This window comes from Pseudorca crassidens, chromosome 4 (genome assembly GCF_039906515.1).
Source record: "Pseudorca crassidens isolate mPseCra1 chromosome 4, mPseCra1.hap1, whole genome shotgun sequence".
NCBI lineage: Eukaryota > Metazoa > Chordata > Mammalia > Artiodactyla > Delphinidae > Pseudorca > Pseudorca crassidens.
In genome coordinates, this window is record NC_090299.1 from 133,635,611 (window position 1) to 133,656,515 (window position 20,905).

Consider the following 20,905-nt stretch of genomic DNA (forward strand, 5'->3'; position numbering starts at 1 on the left):
AGATTAGAAGCAAAGATAGTAAGTCTAAAAAAAGTATTAAAGCAGTTGTGAAATTATTATTCTGAAAAAAGAAAAGGAGAATCAAGAAGAATGGAATAGCAGTGTTTGATATACTTGAAAACAGTTCAAAGAAGGATAGTGAATATTTGTTATTCTTAATTTTGATGAAATGAGATAAATAAAAAATTTTATATTAACTACTATAAATACTATAGATTTATGACATAACTTTACTCTAAAACTGCTTTTTCCAAATTGTGTACATATTAATATGCATTATGTGGTCATATAAGTTTCAGAAACTAAGAATATCTGAACCTTAAAGATAAGGAAGCGTATTTGCCCATTAAAGACTTTGAGAAGTTCTCTGTATGAAAACCTGTTTTTAACTTGAATATTGTTTTTCGCAAACATAATTGACCACAGAAGTTTTTTACCCCCTTAGCAATAATTACTATTTCATGGGACAGTTTAGAAAATGCTACTCTAAAGAAAATAGGGTTAACATATATTCTGCATTTGTCCTCATTTTTCCTATGATCTAAGATTAGCAGCAGTGAAGCTCTATGACATACATTTCACTGATCCTCAAATCCATTGTGAACTATTTATACTAGGCACAAGTTAATGATTTGAAAAATCTGGAAGTTTGCAGCGTATGAAATAGACATAGTGATCGAGTCTAGGCATACGAAGACAGCAGAGCTGTCTTAACATTTATAGAGACAATTTACACAATTGTTCTCTCTAGTTCTTTTCACAGAACCCTTTTTCCTTGGATCACCTATGCTAAAACTATATCTCTTTTTATTTTATTTTACTTAGAGTAGCAAATATTTACCTTTAGTTCACATTATGCACCATTTCTTTTACTTTGTACTCTTCAAAGACATGTTTCATGAAAAAATGGTTTATCAGCTACTGCTTAAAAGTATTGAAAGGCTTTGAGGAAACAAACTATTTAAAAAATGAAAAAGAACAAAACAAAACTTTTCTTCTGATCATAACAGAAGCTAACATTTTTGAGCATTTACTGGCCCATTACTGTGCATGACAACTTCTAATCATCATAGTAGTCCTTTGAGGTGTAGGTATGGGCAATATTCCCACGTTACAGATGAGCAAATAGAGACTAGAGCTTCAGTAACATGCCTTTAGCCAAGGTCTCAGGTCTTCCTGACTCAGAAGTACTTGCTTGTAACCACTGTTGCAGATATCTTGAGAAATAAAGCAGAGTAGAAAGTAGGGAGGGGAAATCACCATAATCTCCAGCAACTCAGAGATGATCACTTAAAAGTTTACTGTATTTTCTATGCAAAATACATATACTAATTGGGTTCAAACTGTCAAAGTTTTGAATGCTTTTTTTTTTTTACTTTGTCTCTAAACTTTCTTCAGAAACATTTTACACTATAGTCCTTCATTAAAATTATCACTGTGTCCTGTTGCTCCTCTAGTTTTCATCTCTTTTTGCTTTAATTCATTAAACCAAATCATAACTTTTTTGGTTTTCACTGTTTTTCAGTTTGATAACCAGTTTGTTACATGTAATTCATCAATTTACTAAAAATCTCTTCTAAATAGTGTTCAGTAAGACTGTCATTGCCTAAATAAGACAAAACAACAACAGAACTTTTGCTGAGAATTAGAGTGTTGTAAATCTATGAAGAGACTGCCATGTCACTTCACTCTTTTAGCTGTTACACTGTGTTTCCCCTATCTCCTGGCTGTTAAGATCTGGAATATTCCAGGTTATTGACAGAGATTATGAAATCTCTTTGCTGGTGGTATTTAGTTAAATGTACAACTTATTTAACATGGTTTCAGTGTAGCTGAACTAAAAGACAAATTAGTAGCAGACTGGATATCTAGGATCATTAGCAATTTCTTAGAAATTTGTGCTGTAGCCATGACCCCCATAGTCTTTGTTTTTAGTTTATAAAGACTATATATAGTACGTACCTTATTTTAATTGGAAGTTTCCTGTTAAAAGTTTTAGTCAAAGTATTTTGTTCTTAATTCAACAGTTTTGATGAAAAAATTATTTCAACAAATTGGTTGGCTTTTGTATAGTTGATTATAATCATTCTATTTTTAATATTTTAAGGATGTGCACAGAAAAGTCATTTCTGCTTGTTCCCTATAGGTTGTGGATATGCTTTGTATGAGCTTTCTGGTAATGTAAAATGTTTGTGTCTAAATGAATTGAGAGTAATACATTAGATTTTGAAGAACAGTTAGTAATTTTTATTTATCAGCAGTATGATTCTTTTTCCCTTCATTTAGATATGAAGTAAATTTTCAAGATGGTATTGATTGTGGAGGTGCATACATTAAACTCCTAGCAGACACTGATGGTTTGAATCTGGTATGATATTTTAATGTTTAAGAAAACCTTATTAAAGTTAATAAGTATTTTTAAGGAGCAATTGACACAACTGAAATTTTCATTTTCAACTGAAATCGAAAATAACTTTGAAAATTTTTACCCACCATGAGTTTATATAGCTTTTACAGTGCGCCTTCAAGTTTCATACACAGCTTTGTTACTTGATGGCATCAGTTTTGTAATCATTAGCCACATAAAAAAGTTTGCTGTGTCTATAAATAAAAAATAACCTGGTGCTTATAAATGTCACTAAAAGATCAGCTTACAGTTATTTTCTTTACAAAATAATAATCACAGGAGAAGTAAGATAACAGAGCAAAGCAGTAAAACACAATGGCCAAAGAACCAAATTAAAAAGGCGGGCCAGTTCAGGAATTGGCAGTCTGCAAAAATTTACTAAGTTAAAAATGTTTTCATAGTGAAGCAGGTTACGTTAGGACCATTTGAGGTTTGGAGACATTTCTTATAGCATCCTCCTACAGGAGGCTATGTCAGGATTTCTGCATATAACAAAAATAAGATAAATGAGACATTAATGAGATATTTGTCAGAATGCGTGGCTATGAAACAGATTAAAGGATTCATTTACTGTTATTAGGATCGGGTAAAGGGGAAGCCATTTGTAGTAGATGGTGAAACACTTAGGTATTGTGAGGTGATGATCACCTGAAGGTACAATGGCAATAATAAAGTCAAATACCAAGTATTTTTCTAAGCACTTTATCTAATTAATTCAGTTAATCCTCAGAGAAACCTTATAAGGTACGTACTATTATTATCTTCATCAGAGGTAATGAAATAGAACCACAAGGAGGTTAAGAAATTTGCTCAGGGCCACACACAGCTGGTTTAAAGGCAACGGTAGGATTTGAACTCCAGATCCCATGCTCTTAACCAGTGTCCATGCCAAATGAAGAGAAATGACCAATTATGAAATGGGGAGCATGTTGCAGTGTCTGCTTTTGACAGACACAGTCTGTCAAATCAAGAGTCTGAATCTCTTCTTCACATTGTGCTAAGGGGCGCCATTTTCTGGTGTCTTACTGAATAGTAGTAATGGCTAAGTAGGCACTGTAGTCTTAAGTCACAGAATGCTTTTCTCTGTGCTTAATTTTCTTAATAAAATATTAATAATACAATCTATATAGAGTAACTAAAACATTATGATGTTGCTAGGGTGGTTCCAGCTTCTCTCCTACATCTTGAGGATGGAAGTAATGTGTGCACTTAAAAAACTATTTTGAAATAAAATTTGTTGTGTTTTCCATATCCTTTATTGTCAATTGTGTCAACTAATTCTTTGGTGAATTAGCATTTGATACATTTTTGTGAACTCTACCCACTGGGGTAGAATAGAGAAATCCATTAAATACTCTAATTCTGGACTAATCCCAATACTCATCTCTCTTTGAAGGAAAACTTTTATGATAAAACATCCTATACCATTATGTTTGGACCAGATAAATGTGGAGAAGATTATAAACTTCATTTTATCTTCAGACATAAACATCCCCAAACTGGAGTTTTTGAAGAGAAGCATGCCAAACCTCCAGATGTAGACCTTAAAAAGTTCTTTACAGACAGGAAGACTCATCTTTATACCCTTGGTATGTCCTTTTAATTCATTCATTAATTCAAAGATATTTGCTGACTACCAGTGTTTTCGTGGCAAGTGCTTTGGGAGAAACACAGGTCCTTCTGTTAAGGGCTTATATTTTTAGGAGAATAAGACACACATAGCACAGGTAGAAAGTAAAGTGTCGTATGAGGTACAGTTAAGAGCTCAAAAACAATATTACTTCCAGTTTGGAAACTTGGAGAAAACCTAGTGAAGGCGGTTATATTTGACTTAGTCTTGAAGTGTAGATATAATGTGGAAGATAGGAGAGGAAAGGGATATTTTAGGCACCCTGACATTAGTGGTGCTGAAAGAATAGAAAACTGGAGAAAAAGGTTAAAGAGGAGGAAGCCCTTAATATTAGACTTTATTCTATAGGCATTTGTCATTGTTGGGTCCTGCCTTATGGTAGTTGTGGGAAAACTTTGAAAGGGAAAGCATTGAGCGACCATCTATTAACATACTTAGCTTTACTTTTGTAACTAGGAGTTTGCGTATATGTTGACTAGGAGGAACACTACATGGGATTGTTTCTCCTCTTCCCAAGAACATACAATTATAGAGGTTTGTTCTGCCCATGATTACTTAAAATCACAGCATGTCAGAACCTAACAGGACAACTCCATCCAAGACTAAGGTATTTCAGTTTTCTTTCCAAAAACTGCAGTTACAGAAACATTCATTTGGCCAACACAGGGACCAATTTTATTTTTAATATCAGTATTGATATCAAAGACCTTTTTCTGAAATTGGAAAATAGTACTAGACATTTTGGGGAGCATAAAGTAAACTGTAGAAATGTAGAGATAATGAGAAATTATAACTAGAAAAAATGAATTTTAATTAGACTTTGTATAAACCTGGTCAAAAGCACTTTGGTAGTGTAATCAAAGGCCACAATTCCACTTTCAGGAATTTATCCAAAGAAAATAATCCAGAAGAAAGAAAATGACCTATGTGTAAAAATATACTGTAAATTGGAAGCAACCCAAATGTTACAGTAGTGGTTTTCTTTCTATACAATACAAAATGATAACTATGAAAATATTTGGCAACAAGGAAGAGACGTTTATAATATTAAAATTGGGAAAGAAAACGAGATTCAAATTGGAGGCACATCCTGATGGCCACTAGACATATTATGCAAACAAAAAGAAAAAGACTAGAAAAAACTAATTTTTATTAATCACCTGATAGGTACCATGCTCTATGCTAGACACTTTGTTTACAACCGTCCTGTGTGGTGAGCAGTTTCTCTCTATTTTGCCTTAATTTAGGTTAAGTAACTTGCCCTAGAAAACAAAAGTAATTGGTTAAGACTGGAATTAAAACTCAAGTCTGACTCTTAAACATTTGCTTTTCTTACTACTATACACAAAAACTTTGTTGTGCTAGGATTATCGAGTGGCTATTTTCTTTTTAAAAAAAACTTTATGTAATACTACTATATTTTTATAACATTATCCTGTAGTTGTTCTAAGAACCTTACAGGGACCCTTAAAAGACTTTATAATCCAGTGTCTTTTGATGTAGATTCATTTAGAACATTGAATACAGTTTTCTAAACGGAAAGGTTTTCTGGCTAAAGATTTTGGGCAAAGATGTCTTTTCACGTATCTGTAATTGTCATGTGCTTTTCTGATTTACTATAATTTTAAAACAATTCAGATGCAAAATATATTCAGAAAAATAGTCTTTTCAGGATTTTTCTTGAGAAATGTCTTTTTTTTTATTAGAAAGGGTCTAGCACATTTTTGCATTTAAGATCTTATTCTCAGTTCTGCTTCAATCTTGACTTTTTTCCTTTGTGTAGTAATATAGTTTTATAATCTCAGCTGTAATAGAAGAGGAAATGGTGGAGAAAAAAGAGAAGATACTGAGTGTTCATTTACATTATTTGAGTTTGTATATAAATTGCAATATTTGATTTTGATATAAATAATTTGGCATTGTTGTGACTGAAACCTTTGGAGATTATTACTTCAGCATTGCTTTTACAGAAAGTGGTAGCCCACTTACCTAGTTAAGTCAGGATCATCCTGACATTTATTGACAGCTCCTACTTCCTTAACTTACTAAAAGCAAATGTTAGGCAGCTACTTCCATCTACAGTTCTTTCCAAAGATATAAATTATACTCAGTGACTCCCCACCCCATGTTTACAGAAGGGAGAAAGAGCTTTTATTTTGTCATTACAATGATAAGGGAGTCCTTTATGAAACTTTTGGCTTAGGGACTTTTAAAGAGCTAGAATTTACCTCAAAACAAACGTACTAAAGTGTGAGGTTGAATATTTTCAATCATCCTTAAGACATTTTTCACTATAGTGTATGAATCAATAAATTTGAAATGTCAATGAGCTTTATAGATTTCTAGGAAATCATAAGAATGTATCAATGTTAAGTTCCTGATTTTGGTGCCCAGATTTGGGTTATATAGGAGAATGTCCTTGTTTATAGGAAATATACGTTAAAACATTCAGGGATGATACGGATGAGGTCAGTAATTTACTCTCAAGTAATTCAAGAAAAAATAAAGTTCTTTATAGCATACTTGCAACTTTTAAAGTTTGAGGTCGTTTCAAAAAATTATTTTAAAATAGTGAAGATTGGGTTGTATTCTGTAACTATGAAAGAGTGAAGCTGACTGGTCATGTGAGTCCTAAGCTGAGTTAGCTATTGGGTATTTTTTATTTGAGAAGTAATGGAGTGTTTTATTAAAGTATTATTATTACTTAAAATTTTATCTTTGGTTTTAGAAAGCATTATATCTAGTGATTTCAGTGTATTTTGATTTAATATGTTGGTAATTCCTCTATTGTGGTTGAGAGAAAATTTTACCCATGAAGTTTAGGGTAGAAGATTATCTTTAACATGTCATGTCTGTCAATATGATAAGTGTAATATGTTTAAATTGGTCTTTAGTGATGAATCCAGATGACACATTTGAAGTATTAATTGATCAGATAGTTGTTAACAAAGGAAACCTACTAGAGGATGTGGTTCCTCCTATCAATCCTCCCAAGGAAATTGAAGATCCCAGTGATAAAAAACCTGATGATTGGGATGAAAGAGCAAAAATCCCTGATCCTTCTGCTGTCAAACCAGAAGACTGGTAAGCAAAGAATTCAGTAGCAAAGCGTTCTTTGGCATAAAGTAACGTGTGTTTATGTGAAGTAACGTGTGTTTAAGTGAAGTTTACAACCAATGAAGCTTATCCTTTTAAACATCAGTACTACTTATTTTGACTATTTTGGGTGAAATTCTTCTCTAAAACGGATTTTGCAGTCCCCTGCCTCTTAATTTTCATTTTAATTAATATTTTAATTTTGTTGCCCTTTTCAATATAGTATTTGTATTTTGTATGTTTTCAATGCTGTGGGGGAAAAAATTCCATGAATCTAAAACACCAACACTTTAATTTCAGTTCCCAGTTTGATCTTTATCATGTATGTGTGTGCATACTTTACATAGTTGCGGTGTTCTCAGTTAATGATTAGTTGGCTGAAAAAGCCATATTCTCAGCATCTTATATAGGATTTACTCATACCAGTTTGCTTACCCATAAAATGTTCACTCGCTGAGTATTTGGTTTCCATTCTACAGGATTATGAATATTTTCCTTAAAAGAAATGTATTCAGTTCCAGATTACCTATAGCTTGAATTCAGATGGTGAGGGATACTTTTATATCTCTCCATTTAACTGAGATATTCTTTGTCCTTCAAATATGTTTTGTAATTTCTCCCTAAAATCTTGTTACCTTTATTCCTAAGAACTTTTTTTATTCCTGCTGACAGTTAACTCTTAATTATGGTTTTGCTAAGGAGATTATCTGTCTTTATGTATTTAACCCACCCTATTGGTTATCTATTGCTGTGTAACAAATTACCAAAAAACTGAAGACAACAAACATGAACTCACCCAGTTCCTGAGAGGCAGGAATCTGAGAGTGGCTAGCTCCCCGGTTCTGGCTTAGACTCTCCTGAGGTTGCAGTCGAGCTGCCAGTAAGAGCTGCCTGCATCTGAAGGTTTGACTTGGGCAGCTGGCTTCCCACTGGCTTCTTGTAGCCTTTGTCAGGAAGTTTCAGTTCCCTGCCACCTAGGCCTCTCCTTAGGTCAGCTCATGACATGGCAGGTGGCTCCCCTGGAGGAAGTGATCCAAGAGGGAGAGAGCACAACCACAGAAATTGCAGTGCCTTTTATAACCTAGTCTCAAAAGTGACATGCCATCACTTCAGCTGCATTCTGTTTGTCACACAGACCAACCCTAGTACAGTTGGGAGGGGACTACATAAAGGTAGATGTACTAAGTATGAGTAAAAAAGTTTTATTCTTAGTTTACTAAGAGTTTTTTTTCTCCATGATTGGGTGTTGTATTTTGTAAAACACGTTTTGTGCATCTATTGAGGTGACCACGTGGTTTTTCTCCTTTATTTTCTTAGTGTGGTGAATTACATTGATTGATTTTCTAATGTTGACTAACCTTGCAATCTCCTTGGTCAACAAGTATTGTCCTTTTGATGTTTGCTGGATTCTGATTGCATGTTTTTTTTTTCTGTCAGATTTATTGAAGTATAATTTTCATACAGTTAAATCCATTTATTTTAGATATACAGTTCTATGAATTTGGAAAAATATATACAGTGATGTAACCACTACCGCAGTCGTGATGTAGAATATTTCCATCATTCCCCAAAGGCCTGTATATCCTTTTGTAATCAATTCCCTCCTTCCACCTTTAACCTCTGGAAACTACTGATGTGATTTCTGTCCCTTATAGCTTTGCCTTTTCCAGAATATCATATAAGATGGAATTATACAGTATATAACTTTTGTTTCTGATTTCTTTCACTCAGAATGATGCTTTCTGAGATTTATCTGTATTTTTTCTTGTATCAGTAATTAGTTTTGTTTTATTGCTGAGTAGTGTTCCATTGTAGGGATGTATCATAATTTGTTTATCCATTCACATATTGATGGAAGTTTTGGTTGTTTCCAGTTTGGGGCAATTATGAATAGAGCTGTTACAAACATTTGTGGTCAGGGCTTTGTATAGACATAATTTTTCCTTTTTCTTCGGTAAATGCCTAGGAGTGTGATTGTACGATAAGTGTATGTTTAAATTTGTAAGAAACTGCCAAACTTTTCCAAAGGGCTATACCATTTTGCATTCCCACCATTATGTAAGAGCTCCAGATGTTACACATTAACAGCATTTGGTGTTATCTGTTTTTTTAACTGAGATATAATTGACATATAATATTGTAATAGTTTACGTGTACAACATAATGATTTGATATATGTATATATTGCAAAATGATCACTACAGTAAGTTTAGTTAAACATCCATCGCTTCACATAGTTAACAACTTTTTTCTTGTTTTGAGAACTTTTAAGATTCACTCTTCTTAACTTTCAAATATATGATATAGTGTGGTGAACTGTAGTCACCACGCCATACCTTACATCCCCAGAAGTTTGTACCTTTTGACCTTTTGGTATTATCTGTTTTTGTTTTTCTGTTTTTCTTTGAATATTCTAAAAGGTTTGTAGTGGTATCTAATTGTAGTTTTGATTTACATTTCCCTAGTGACTAATCCTTAATCTCCCCAATTTTCATTTACTTGCCATTCATATCAGTTTCTTCGGAGAAGTATCTTTTCAGTTTTTTCCCCTGCTTTATTTGGGTTATTTTTTTGTATTCAGTTATGAGAGTTCTTTATATTCTGGATACAGGTGTTGTGTCAGTTATCTAGTTCTGTATAACAAATTACCCCAAAATTAAGTGGCTTAAAACAACATTTGTTATCTCTCAGTTTCTTGTGATTCAGGATTCTGACTGCAGCTTAGTGGGTCCTTTGGCCCTGGGTCTTTCAGCTGCAATTAAGATGTCAGCTGGGGCTATAGTCATCTAAAGGCTCAACGAGGAGCTAATCCAGTTTCAGTTTCACTCAAGTGGGCATTGGCAGGATTCAGTCTCTCAAGGGACTGAATTGTTGTTGGACTGAGGGCCTCGGTTCCTGGCTGGGTGTTGGCCAGAGTCATCCCTTCATTCCTTGCAATCTAGGCCTCACCACAGAGTATCTCACGACATGGTAGCTGTCTTCAACGGAAGCAAGGGAGAGGGGAAGGGAGGGGAGAAGACAGTGCGAAGAAGATGGAGGTTACAGTCTGTACTGGGTTAACACTGTCCTCCAAAATTCCATGTCTACTCAGAACCTGTAATTGTGACTTTATTTGGAATTAGGACCTTTGCATCTGTAATCAAGTTAAGATGAAGTAATACTGGATTAGGGTGGGCCCTAAATCTAGTACTACCGGTGTCCTTGTAAGAAGAGGGAAATTTGGACACAGACACACAGGGAGAACACGATGTGACAACTGAGGCAGAAATTGCAGTGATGCATCTACAAGACAGGGAATGCCAAGGGTCGTCAGTGGCCACCAGAAGCAAGGAAGAAACAAGGAAAGATCCTGTCCTGGAGCCTCCAGAGAGAGCATGGTCCTGCCCAAAACTTTGATTTCAAATTTCTAGTCTCCAGAATTGTGAGATAATAAATTTCTGTCACTTTAAGCCACCCAGATTGTGGTGTTTTGTCACAGCAGCCTAGGGAAACTAATATACAGTCTTTTATAACTTAATCTTGGAAGTAGCATACCATTACTAATTTCTGTTCATTAATAGCACGTTATTAGGTCCCACCCACACTCAAGGAGAGGGGACTTCACATGGACATGAATACCAGGAGGTAGGATCATTGGAAAACAATTTCAGAAGCTGCCTACCTCAGTCTGAGATTGCCAGTGCCAGAGTCCCTGAGGTGAGGACCCGGTTAGGTGGCACCCAGATTTCACAGTACAGACACCACAGTAATAAATGTTACTTTAAGCCCCTAAGTTTTGGGGTAATTTGTTATGCAGCAATAGTCAATTAATATAGATATGCAGTATGCAATATTTCCTTTCACTCTGGGGCTTGTCTTAATTTTCGTAACAGAGAGCAGAAGTTTTAAATTTTTATGAAGTCTGGTTTGTCAATATTTGTCTTTGATGATTCATGCTCTTTGCATCTTACTAAGATAAGATGTCTTTGCCTAAATGTGACAAAGATTTTCTTTTGTTTTCTAGACAAATAGTTTTGACTAAAACTCTGTTCTGTGTTAATTGTTCTATGTAGTGTGAGGTATAAATCAAGATTAATTTTCAAAAATATGGGTGTCTAATTGTTCCAGCATCTCTTATCATCCATTTAATGTCTAATGATCTGTACTGATGTCCCCTCTTTCTTTTCTGATATGGCAGTTAGTGTTTTTTCTTGATGTGTCTAGCTGAGGGTTTATCAATTTTATTGAGCTTTGTGGAGGACCAGCTTTTGTTTTAGTTTTTTCCCTTCCATTGGCCTTTTTTCTATTTCATTATTGCCTTCCTCTTCTTACTTTGGACTTAATTTGCTTCTCTTTTCTACCTTATTAAGGTAGAAAATAATTTTCAATAGAAGCAGCTGTAAAATTTCTCTAAGCACTGTTTTAACTAAGTTCCACAAATATATATTCAGTTCATACTGTTATATAATTTCCCTAGTGATTTTTTCTTTGAATCATGTATTTTTAAATGTGTTGCTTTGTTGTCAATTATTTATGGATTTTCCAGATATGGTTTTCATTTTAACTCCCAAGTTAATTCTATTGTGGTCAGAAAACATTCACAAATATCAATTACATCAGCATTGTTCAAAAGCTTTTATATTCTTAACGGTTTTCAGTCTGTTCTCTTACTGAGAGAAGAGAACTAAAATCTTCAACTATGATTGTGGATTTGTCTTTATCTCCTTTGAGTTCTTTTAGTTTTTGCTTCAAGTATTTTGAAGATCTGTTACTAGATCAATTCACAGTATTTCATGACCTCTTGAGGAACTGACCTTTTTATTATTATAAAATGTCCTTCTTTATAAACTCTTATAATACTCTCTGACTTGAAGTCTACTTGGTCTGATATTAAATCAGCACTCCAATTTTCTTTTAAGTCATGTTTCCATTGAATATTATTTTCCATTATTTACCTGTAACCTGTATATGCCTTTCTTTTTCAGGTGATTTTCTTGTAGGCAACTACATTTGGGTCTTGCCTTTTAATTTGAGTGTTTTAAACCATCTACATTTAATGCACTTATTGCTGTGGTTGGGTGTAAACCTACCATCTCACTACTTGTTTTTTCTTTGTCCCATATATTCTGTGGCTTTTTATAAAATGTTTTTCCTGGCTTTTTTCAGATTGAGTTATATTTTATTTGAGTCTTCTATTTTTTCTTCTCTATTGGCTTTTTGGCTTTTCATCTGTAGTTGGTTGTTTTGCCGGTTGCTCTAGGGTTTGCAATATGCATCTTAAACCTATTTCAGTCTACTCTCAAATAGTGTTATGCCACTTCATGTCTAAGTTAATCATATGAGAGTCTTATATTTTCTCCCGTACATCCTTCATGCTATTATCATACATTTCCTTCTTTATATACTGTGAAGGCCATGCATATTTATTCTTCAATCAGTCTCTTTTTGTCAGACAGTTATGAGGGGAAAAGATCTTTTATTTACCCACATATTTACCATTTCTGGTACTCTCCTTCTTTTGTGTAGATAGAAATTCCTGTCTGTTATTGTTTTCCTTCTGCTTGATAAACTTGTCTTAATACATTGTAGTACATACCTGTTGTCATTGCATTCTCCTAAATTATTTGTCTGAAAATCTCTTTATTCTGCCTTCATTTTTGAAGGATTTTTCACTATGGGGTTATAGGTTGATAGTTATTTTGCAACAGCCATTCCTTATCATGAGGCTCACACTGATTCTGATGAGAAGTCAGTTGTTATTCTCATCCTTGTTCTCCTTTACCTAATATGTCATTTTTTTCTATTTGGTTTTAAGATTTATTTTCACTGTTACTGGTTTTCAATAGTTTGATTTTTGTTGTGCCTTGATGTCATTTGTTTGTGTGTGTATATTTGCCTTGCTTTGGATTCTTTGAGTTTTTTGAAATGTGGGTTTATAGTTTGTATCAAATTTGGGTAACATTTGGCCATTATTTCCTTAAATATTTATATATGGCTCCCCATCTCTTTTTTGGGATGCCACTTAAATGTGTGTTAGACTGCTTTACGTTTGTTACACAAGTCACTGAGAATCTATTCATTTTTTAAAACCAGTTTTTCTCTGTGTACTTCATTTTGGAAAGTGTCTATTACTATTTCTTCAAGTTCTTGTTGTTTGTAAACGTTGGGGTTTACCACCTATTCAGATAGAATGTTGCTCCTGGAAAACCAAAAGTGTTAACTTGTTGACTGTCTTTTAGATAAATAGGGGTACTGGTTAGCAGTGAAAATGTCTTTGCCTTAAGGGAAATAGTATAGGGAAGTAACTTGTGCAAGGTAGGAAGAATAGTACTTTTTAAAAAAAATTAATAAGTCACTTATTAGTGTATCACTTCCATGAATTCATGCTATCAGAAAAGGTAGGACTACATCCCTCCATGTGGGCTTTCTAACATTGCTTCACATTTGTTTGCCCATAAAGAGTAGGGCTGGGACATGAGAGAAACTGTACAATGAGAGAAACTATATACCAACCTCATTCTGATTGGTGAAATGTGTGAGAATTTTTTTTATAAAGTGCTAAAAGAGATGCACCCTTAAATTTTAAACCCCGGTTACTCTGAGCCCTCAGAGACCCTAAGATAACATTAATAACAGGCAAGTACAAGTCTTTACATACATAGATTTGATTATTTCAGTTTGTTACTCAGTCTTTACATATATATTGTTGATTATTTCAGTTTGTTATTCAAGTTTTGTTTGGAAAATCGTAATGTAGCTTATTTAAAATTTTTTCTTTTCTGTAAAGACGAAAATTATGTTAGTAATTCTATTCACTACTTACTGTGACTATGTTTATATACTTCAGAATTTACTTTCTAAGTGTTATTTTTAATGAAAATATAAAAATTACTAGAATTAAATATGGAGAGTTTTTAAAAAATAATATTGGAGTAGGGAAGACCTTTCCAAATATGACATAAAATTGAAGAATCATAAAGGAAAATGTTAATAAATTTCAACTACATGAAAATAAATGTTTTACATGGCAAAAAAAAACAAAACCTCACCATGAGCTACATTAAAAAATGCATGAGAAACTGGAAAAAAAATTTACTTCATATAGCTGACAACTGATTTCTTATTAATTTCTAATATATTCCAGGATATTAATTATAGCATTATTCGTCATAGTAAGTTTTTGAAAACACTATTCTCAACAATAGATAGATTAAATAAATTATGATATATTCACAAGGTGTAAAACTATGCAACTGTTAAGAAGAATGAAGCAGATATATATTTATATAAAACAGAGCTCCTAGAACAGTCTTGACATGTAGTAGTCATCCCATATATGTTTGTTGATGAATGAGTTTTTAAGTGAACAAAAACAAGGTCTAACATACTCTGTATAGAGTGCTATCATTTGTGTAAAAAAAGTATGTGTGTGTATATATATATATATATATATATACACACACACATATACATACACATACATATGTGCATGTATGTATAGAACATAACAAGTAATATATATAAAAAAGTGTATAGTAGAAGATTTAGGTGGATGAGAGAGAGGGGAGGTAGTAGGTACAAAGACAGGGTAGGAAATGCCTTTTGGTACCTTATGAATTTTGTAGCGTGCATTTTTAAACTGCTTGAATAATTAATAATTAGCATAAAATACTGTATTTACAGGGATGAAAGTGAACCTGCCCAAATAGAAGATACAAGTGTTGTTAAACCTGATGGCTGGCTTGATAATGAACCGAAATTTATTCCAGATCCTAATGCTGAAAAACCCATTGACTGGTAAGCATTCTTCATCTTCAAATGTCAATTTCATATGTTTCTTACTTGCTTTTTTGTTACTAGTTTATATGACTGACAGGAGAGACTTGAGGTTACTCCATTTGCTTTGTTCTAATATCCTAAGGAATGAAGACATGGATGGAGAATGGGAGGCACCTCAGATTTCTAATCCGGCATGTCAGATTGGTTGTGGCGAGTGGAGCCCTCCCATGATAGGTAACCCAAAATACAAAGGAGTATGGACACCTCCAATGATAGATAACCCTAACTACCAGGTAATAACCACTTGTTCCAGTCCCATAGTAAACTTTAAAATGTTGTGCTATTTAATTAGTTATTGATAATGTTATGTTAACTTAAGGAAATTTGATTTGTATAATAGTGTGCCTTAGCTATCTTAAGAAGTCAAAGAACATAGTACTCCAACTAATTTATGTTTAAAAACTGAAACATTCCTTATTTAATTTTCTGGGGGAATAAAATTAAGAACTAAAGATAAGTTACTTTATACTATATTTTTCCTTATACTGATGATCACTTTGGAATAAAATTTTATTTTAGAATTAAATATAAAAAGTGACTTCTGATCAAGAAGACTCAGGTTGCACATTTTAGTAATTAAAGTCTGTGCTTAATTAACATGCTCCTTACCCTCTGGTATTATTAAAATTGAATTTTTTTCCCTAATATGAATCAGATATTTTTTGAGTATACCTAGTTTTGGAGGTAGAAGTCCTTATGTTATCCATTTAACCCTCTAGTTTTATCTAATTATTCATTGATATTTTCTAACATTTATTTTATATATACAGTTATATATTCTTTTTGCTCACTGTAGTTTTTCTTCATAGTATTTATCACAAAATGTCTGTTTTGGTAACTTTTTTAACGTCTATCTCCTTCATTAGATTTTAAACACCATAATGCAGGGACCATATCTGCCTTGATTACCACTGTATCCTAGCATCTGGCATAGTGCCTGGCACAGAATAGACATATGTGATGGTGGAATAAGTCAGTGAGTGATCATATTGTCCAATTTATTTGATTTGGTTGAGTTTAATCATTCAAGATGTAATGGAACTTCTGTGTTGAATAATTGTTCTGAGATTCAACCATGGTTGATTATTGATGCCTATCACAAGTATATGTTGAAAGGTGCGGTTCCATTTTTGCCATACAGTGATCTCTGATTTGAACAATTTTAATGATATCTTGTCTTGAATATCTTTACTAAATGTAAAAAAAAACCCAACTTGTCTAATATAGTGTCAGTTGTGAAATTTAATTACTCAGGTTTCTGTATTGGATTTTCACTCTGCCTCTTTTTTTTTTTTTGGCAGTTTACTTATTTATTTTACTTATTTTGGCTGCACTGGGTCTTCATTGTGGCGCTCAGGCTTCTCTAGTTGCAGCGTGCTGGCTCTAGAGCACACGGGCTCAGTAGTTGCACTGCGTGGGCTTAGTTGTGGTATGTGGGATCTTAGTTCACCAGCCAGGGATCGAACCCAGGGCCCCTGCATTGGGAGCACAGAGTCTTAAGCACTGGACAACCAGGGAAGTCCCCTTTTGCAGAGTTTAAAGTCATTGTTCATAGGGAACATCGTGTACAGGATATATTTCATAGGGAACATCGTGTTCCAGATAAGAAGAAACAAGATTTTATTTCTAGTGAATTACTAATGAATTAATTGTAAGTTAAAGTTTTCTTTTTTCCAGTTAGTATTGCTAATTTCATTCAACACCAACTACTTCTTGAGTAACATTTATAATGAAATTATTTTATTTGAAAATGTCTTTAAATTATTTTTTCTCGCAGGGTATCTGGAGTCCTCGAAAAATTCCTAATCCAGATTATTTTGAAGACAATCACCCATTTCTTCTGACTTCCTTCTGTGCTCTTGGTTTAGAGCTTTGGTCCATGACCTCTGATATCTACTTTGATAATTTTATTATTTGTTCGGAAAAGGAAGTAGCAGATCGCTGGGCTGCAGATGGTTGGGGAGTGAAAATAATGATAGAAAATGATAATGAGGTACAGTATTTACCATATGGTAATAATAGGATGTGGTCCTGGTTATAGGTTGTACAAATGGCCTTTAAAAAAGGTAAATAAATGTGCAATAATTACTAGATGCTAAAGAAGCATATTTAAATAAATTTATGTAGACAGAGTATTTAGCTTTACCAAATATGATACAGCTTCATTATAAACTAATAATGAATTATATATATGTAAGTCTTCATTTCATTTATTAAATTATGATAGCATAATGGGATTGAGTGCCTTTTGATGGTTATAGAAATGAGACCACTACTACTACTAGAAATGAGACTTAATATCTTTGTCACCTATCAATTTAAGGCCTAAGTGGGAACAGTAATCTAAATATTCTTTATTCATTTTAACTACTTTTCACTTAGAGGAGTATAGAAACTTTTAAAATTTAATATTATTATGTTTCAGTTTTTTTCCCCAAATCTTAACACTACTTAGAAAAGAATAAGCTAAGTATTTCAACACAATGCATCTTGGAGAATCTGTCTTTAAAATGAATTACTGTAAAGAAAAATGTGTACCTCACATTAGGTCTCTTTGGATATTAGCAAAAACCATCAGAAGAGTAAGTAAAGGTAAAGGGATTCTCATTTGGAAACTCTTTTAACTAAAACATTTGATGATTTTAGATTTTATTTTAGTAAGAGAGACAATTTCCTTCCTGAAGGTTGTGTGTAAAATTTGTTAATAAACAAGAAAAAGAAAACGCAATGATTATCAGGTTGATTTTTTTTTTTTTTAGTAAGTTTTTTAAATGTACGGGTTGAGTTATCAGAGAGTTGTGTACTTCTAAATGAACCAGATAATACATCCATAAGGAGTAGTTCTATCCTGAAACTTACCAAAAAAGAAAACTGTCCTAATTCTTGCTGGTAGGTTAGCAGTATTCACCTATATAGTATAATGTACCTTCTACTACAAAGTGTCAAACAGCAATGCATGCGAATAATTGTTTAAACTTTATGAAGTATAAAATGAGAAAATAAAATATTTTTTATCTTACAAATTCACGATTCCTTAATATAAAACCACCTAGGTGAAATAAGTTTTTTGTTTTTGTAGGCTGTATTTCTGAATGAAGGTTTATAAAATCTTAATTGCCTTTTTATGCTTATTTCTTCTCTAGCCTAGTATATTCAAACAGTTGACGGCAGCTGCTGAAGAGCGCCCATGGCTTTGGTTCATTTATCTTGTGACAGCAGTGCTTCCAATAGCATTAATTACTTCATTTTGTTGGCCAAGAAAAGTAAAGGTAAAGAAAATGAATTTTTGTCAACAGTAAAAAAAAAAAAAAAAAAAATCTCTTAGTGTTTAGGAGTTCTATATTGGAGCAAGTGGCTCTTAAAAGTAATAAACTAAATTGCCTGTAAGTTTTTACTGATAGTTCACTATGATATCACTTATTGCAAAAAAAATCTTTTTGTAAATAGTGCTTTGCTTTTAGTAAAAATAGCTTGTGTTAAACTGCGACAGAAAAGATATGAAGATGCAGAGTTCAAAAAACTGGACATATGTAAACCACAAACAAAGGGAGCACTAGAGCAAGAAGTAAAGGGAGAGAAAGCAGCCCTGGAGAAACCAGTAGACTTGGAAGAGGAAAAACAGCAAAGTGATGGTGAAATTCTTGAAAAAGGTAAGACGATGACGGTGATTTATAATGGGGACAAAGCTGGGCAGAGCTCACTTAAAATAGTAGATTAAGTGGTAAACACTGGCTGTTGCACTTGTTTATTGTCAGATTTATACCATTTGAATCCTCGAGAAGGCGTGACTGGCGAAGAGGAGTAACATCCTTGCCTGGGTTGTACCTGAGCAGACATCCAATGTATGACTTTTGTTTTCTAGGAAGAAAGAGGTGTAAAAATTGTTCAGTTGCTTCAGAACCTAGCAACTATGAATCCCATATGCCATAGCTTGTTTTTGTTGTTGTTTGTTTGTTTGTTTTTTTGCGGTACGCGGGCCTCTCACTGTTGTGGCCTCTCCCGTTGCGGAGCAACAGGCTCCAGACGCGCAGGCTCAGCGGCCGTGGCTCACGGGCGCAGCCGATCCATGGCATGTGGGATCTTCCCGGACCGGGGCATGAACCCGTGTCCCCTGCATCGGCAGGCGGACTCCCAACCACTGCGTCACCAGGGAAGCCCTGCCATAGCTTTTTGCAAAGATTTTTCTCCCCTCCAAGGATGAGATGGGAGGTACAGACCATGGCTTCTGTAGAAGAGTAATCGGTTTAAGGCAGGTGATTGCAGCAACAAAATCCACACCAAGTCTCCCAAGGGCTGTTGTTTATCAGATAATTTATCATGTGGAACGAACAGTTTAATCTCTTGAAAGCATTGCTAAATCATACGTCCCCTTGCCACCCTCTACTAAACTCCAGAAGATGTTAGAACTGAAGACAGCTGAGGCTTTTTGGTGCCTCTCCAATGTGACTTCCTTATGCACATTGAGGTAGCAATAAAACTATTGATATTTGTCAGGCATCCCAAGCCAGGCTCCAGAATGAGCCCTTTATAACCTAAATTATATCTTGAGCACTGTTTTTAACTTAATAGTTGATGCAACAGTTGACTTAAAAAACATACTCCCTCAAAACACACATGCACACACGTATGTTTACGTATATGTGTGTACACACACACATACACACACACACACATTCTTTGGTTTTCATTTTACATACAGAGTGCTTTAAAATTCTTTAAACCTGCCCCTTTCCTCAAATATGATGATTTATTTATAAAATGATAAAATAAATATTTCTATTTAAATTTTATAAAGGTCTAATGGAAGAAATTGCTTATAAATATTGGAATTTAAATACATCCCTCCACTTTTATTTAATACTTTTAAGTAGCAAAATTCTAATTCGAGTTTTTGCCTTTAATAAAATCTATTTAATAAAAAATTCTAGAAGAGGAAGGTGAACCTGAGGAAAAGAGTGAAGAAGAAATTGAAATCATAGAAAGACAAGAAGAAGGTAATAAATCAAATAAGTCTGGGTCAGAGGATGAGGTAAGCAACTCTTTAACAGAAAATAAACTAGTTTCTATGTATGACTGTTATTCCATAAAAAAATATTTAATAAAAGCAATCTGGTTTTTGAAGAATTTTTTGCCATATTTCTCCCAGCTTTCTTAAGAGCATACATATTGCTTTAAAATGTATCCTTAAGGAAAGCATGAAAATAATGTAATTTATGTCCTCTTAATGCCTAATGAAACAGTATAAAGTAAGCCTTTGGTTTACAAAATATAAAGAGAGAGCTACGTCTGTAAAAAATGACTTCATTAAAGTGTTTTGTTGAAAGGTGTAATAAGCAGACCATCTGAATATTTAAAAAGTAAGTCTGTTTATTACAAGACAATTTTCTTTTAGCCATTGTGAAAACGTTCTCACTGTCACAGTTATTTACTGTAACATTTTGAAAGATTGCATTCATTGGGTAGTTGAGTACTATGCCTGGTAATGGTGTTTTTCTCAAATCTTTAATAAACTAGTTTTTCATTAACTTGATATGTCTGCCCCCTTTTCCATCCTGATGTATGACAGAACTTTCCACAGTGCCTTTTTTTATAGTCAGTTATTATGGAATCAGAAACCATCCAGGTATAATTCAGAACCCGAGCTTTCTTCTTTCACCTAGTATATACCCCCCAAGCCTGTTTTCTCTGCTTCTCTAGCCCTCTAAGAGCTGCATAACCCCACCTGCCGGTCACCGTCCCCAGCACTCTCATAGCTTAGAGTTAGGTAGGGTAAAGGTCCGTTATGCCTGGACTGTTGCATGTGATGAGATAAACTTGCTATTTTGTTTATTTGAAGAAATCTCCCAGATAAACTTCTGTTGTTATTGTTTTAATTGTTTTCTAAAGCTTATTCGGTACATATACCTGGTTACTGGTCTTAGCTGCCTAGTGAGTTTTTTTTAAATGGGCTTTGG

The 20,905-nt window shown here is 33.8% G+C and overlaps 1 protein-coding gene across 4 annotated transcripts in view; it reads left to right on the forward strand.

Annotated features, from left to right (window-relative positions):
• CLGN (calmegin) overlaps positions 1-20,905 on the forward strand; it is a 50,761-nt gene that overhangs the window by 21,158 nt on the left and 8,698 nt on the right. For 3 of the 4 annotated variants that reach the window (XM_067736811.1, XM_067736813.1, XM_067736814.1), the window contains 9 exons: positions 2,287-2,368; positions 3,804-3,996; positions 6,932-7,121; positions 14,796-14,909; positions 15,034-15,184; positions 16,729-16,944; positions 18,095-18,220; positions 18,442-18,601; positions 19,880-19,980. In XM_067736811.1, the coding sequence (XP_067592912.1) occupies positions 2,287-2,368; positions 3,804-3,996; positions 6,932-7,121; positions 14,796-14,909; positions 15,034-15,184; positions 16,729-16,944; positions 18,095-18,220; positions 18,442-18,601; positions 19,880-19,980 (1,333 nt within the window). Of the gene's footprint in view, positions 1-2,286; positions 2,369-3,803; positions 3,997-6,931; positions 7,122-14,795; positions 14,910-15,033; positions 15,185-16,728; positions 16,945-18,094; positions 18,221-18,441; positions 18,602-18,706; positions 19,846-19,879; positions 19,981-20,905 lie in introns of those variants that run through there. The other variant, XM_067736815.1, reaches the window with a different exon arrangement.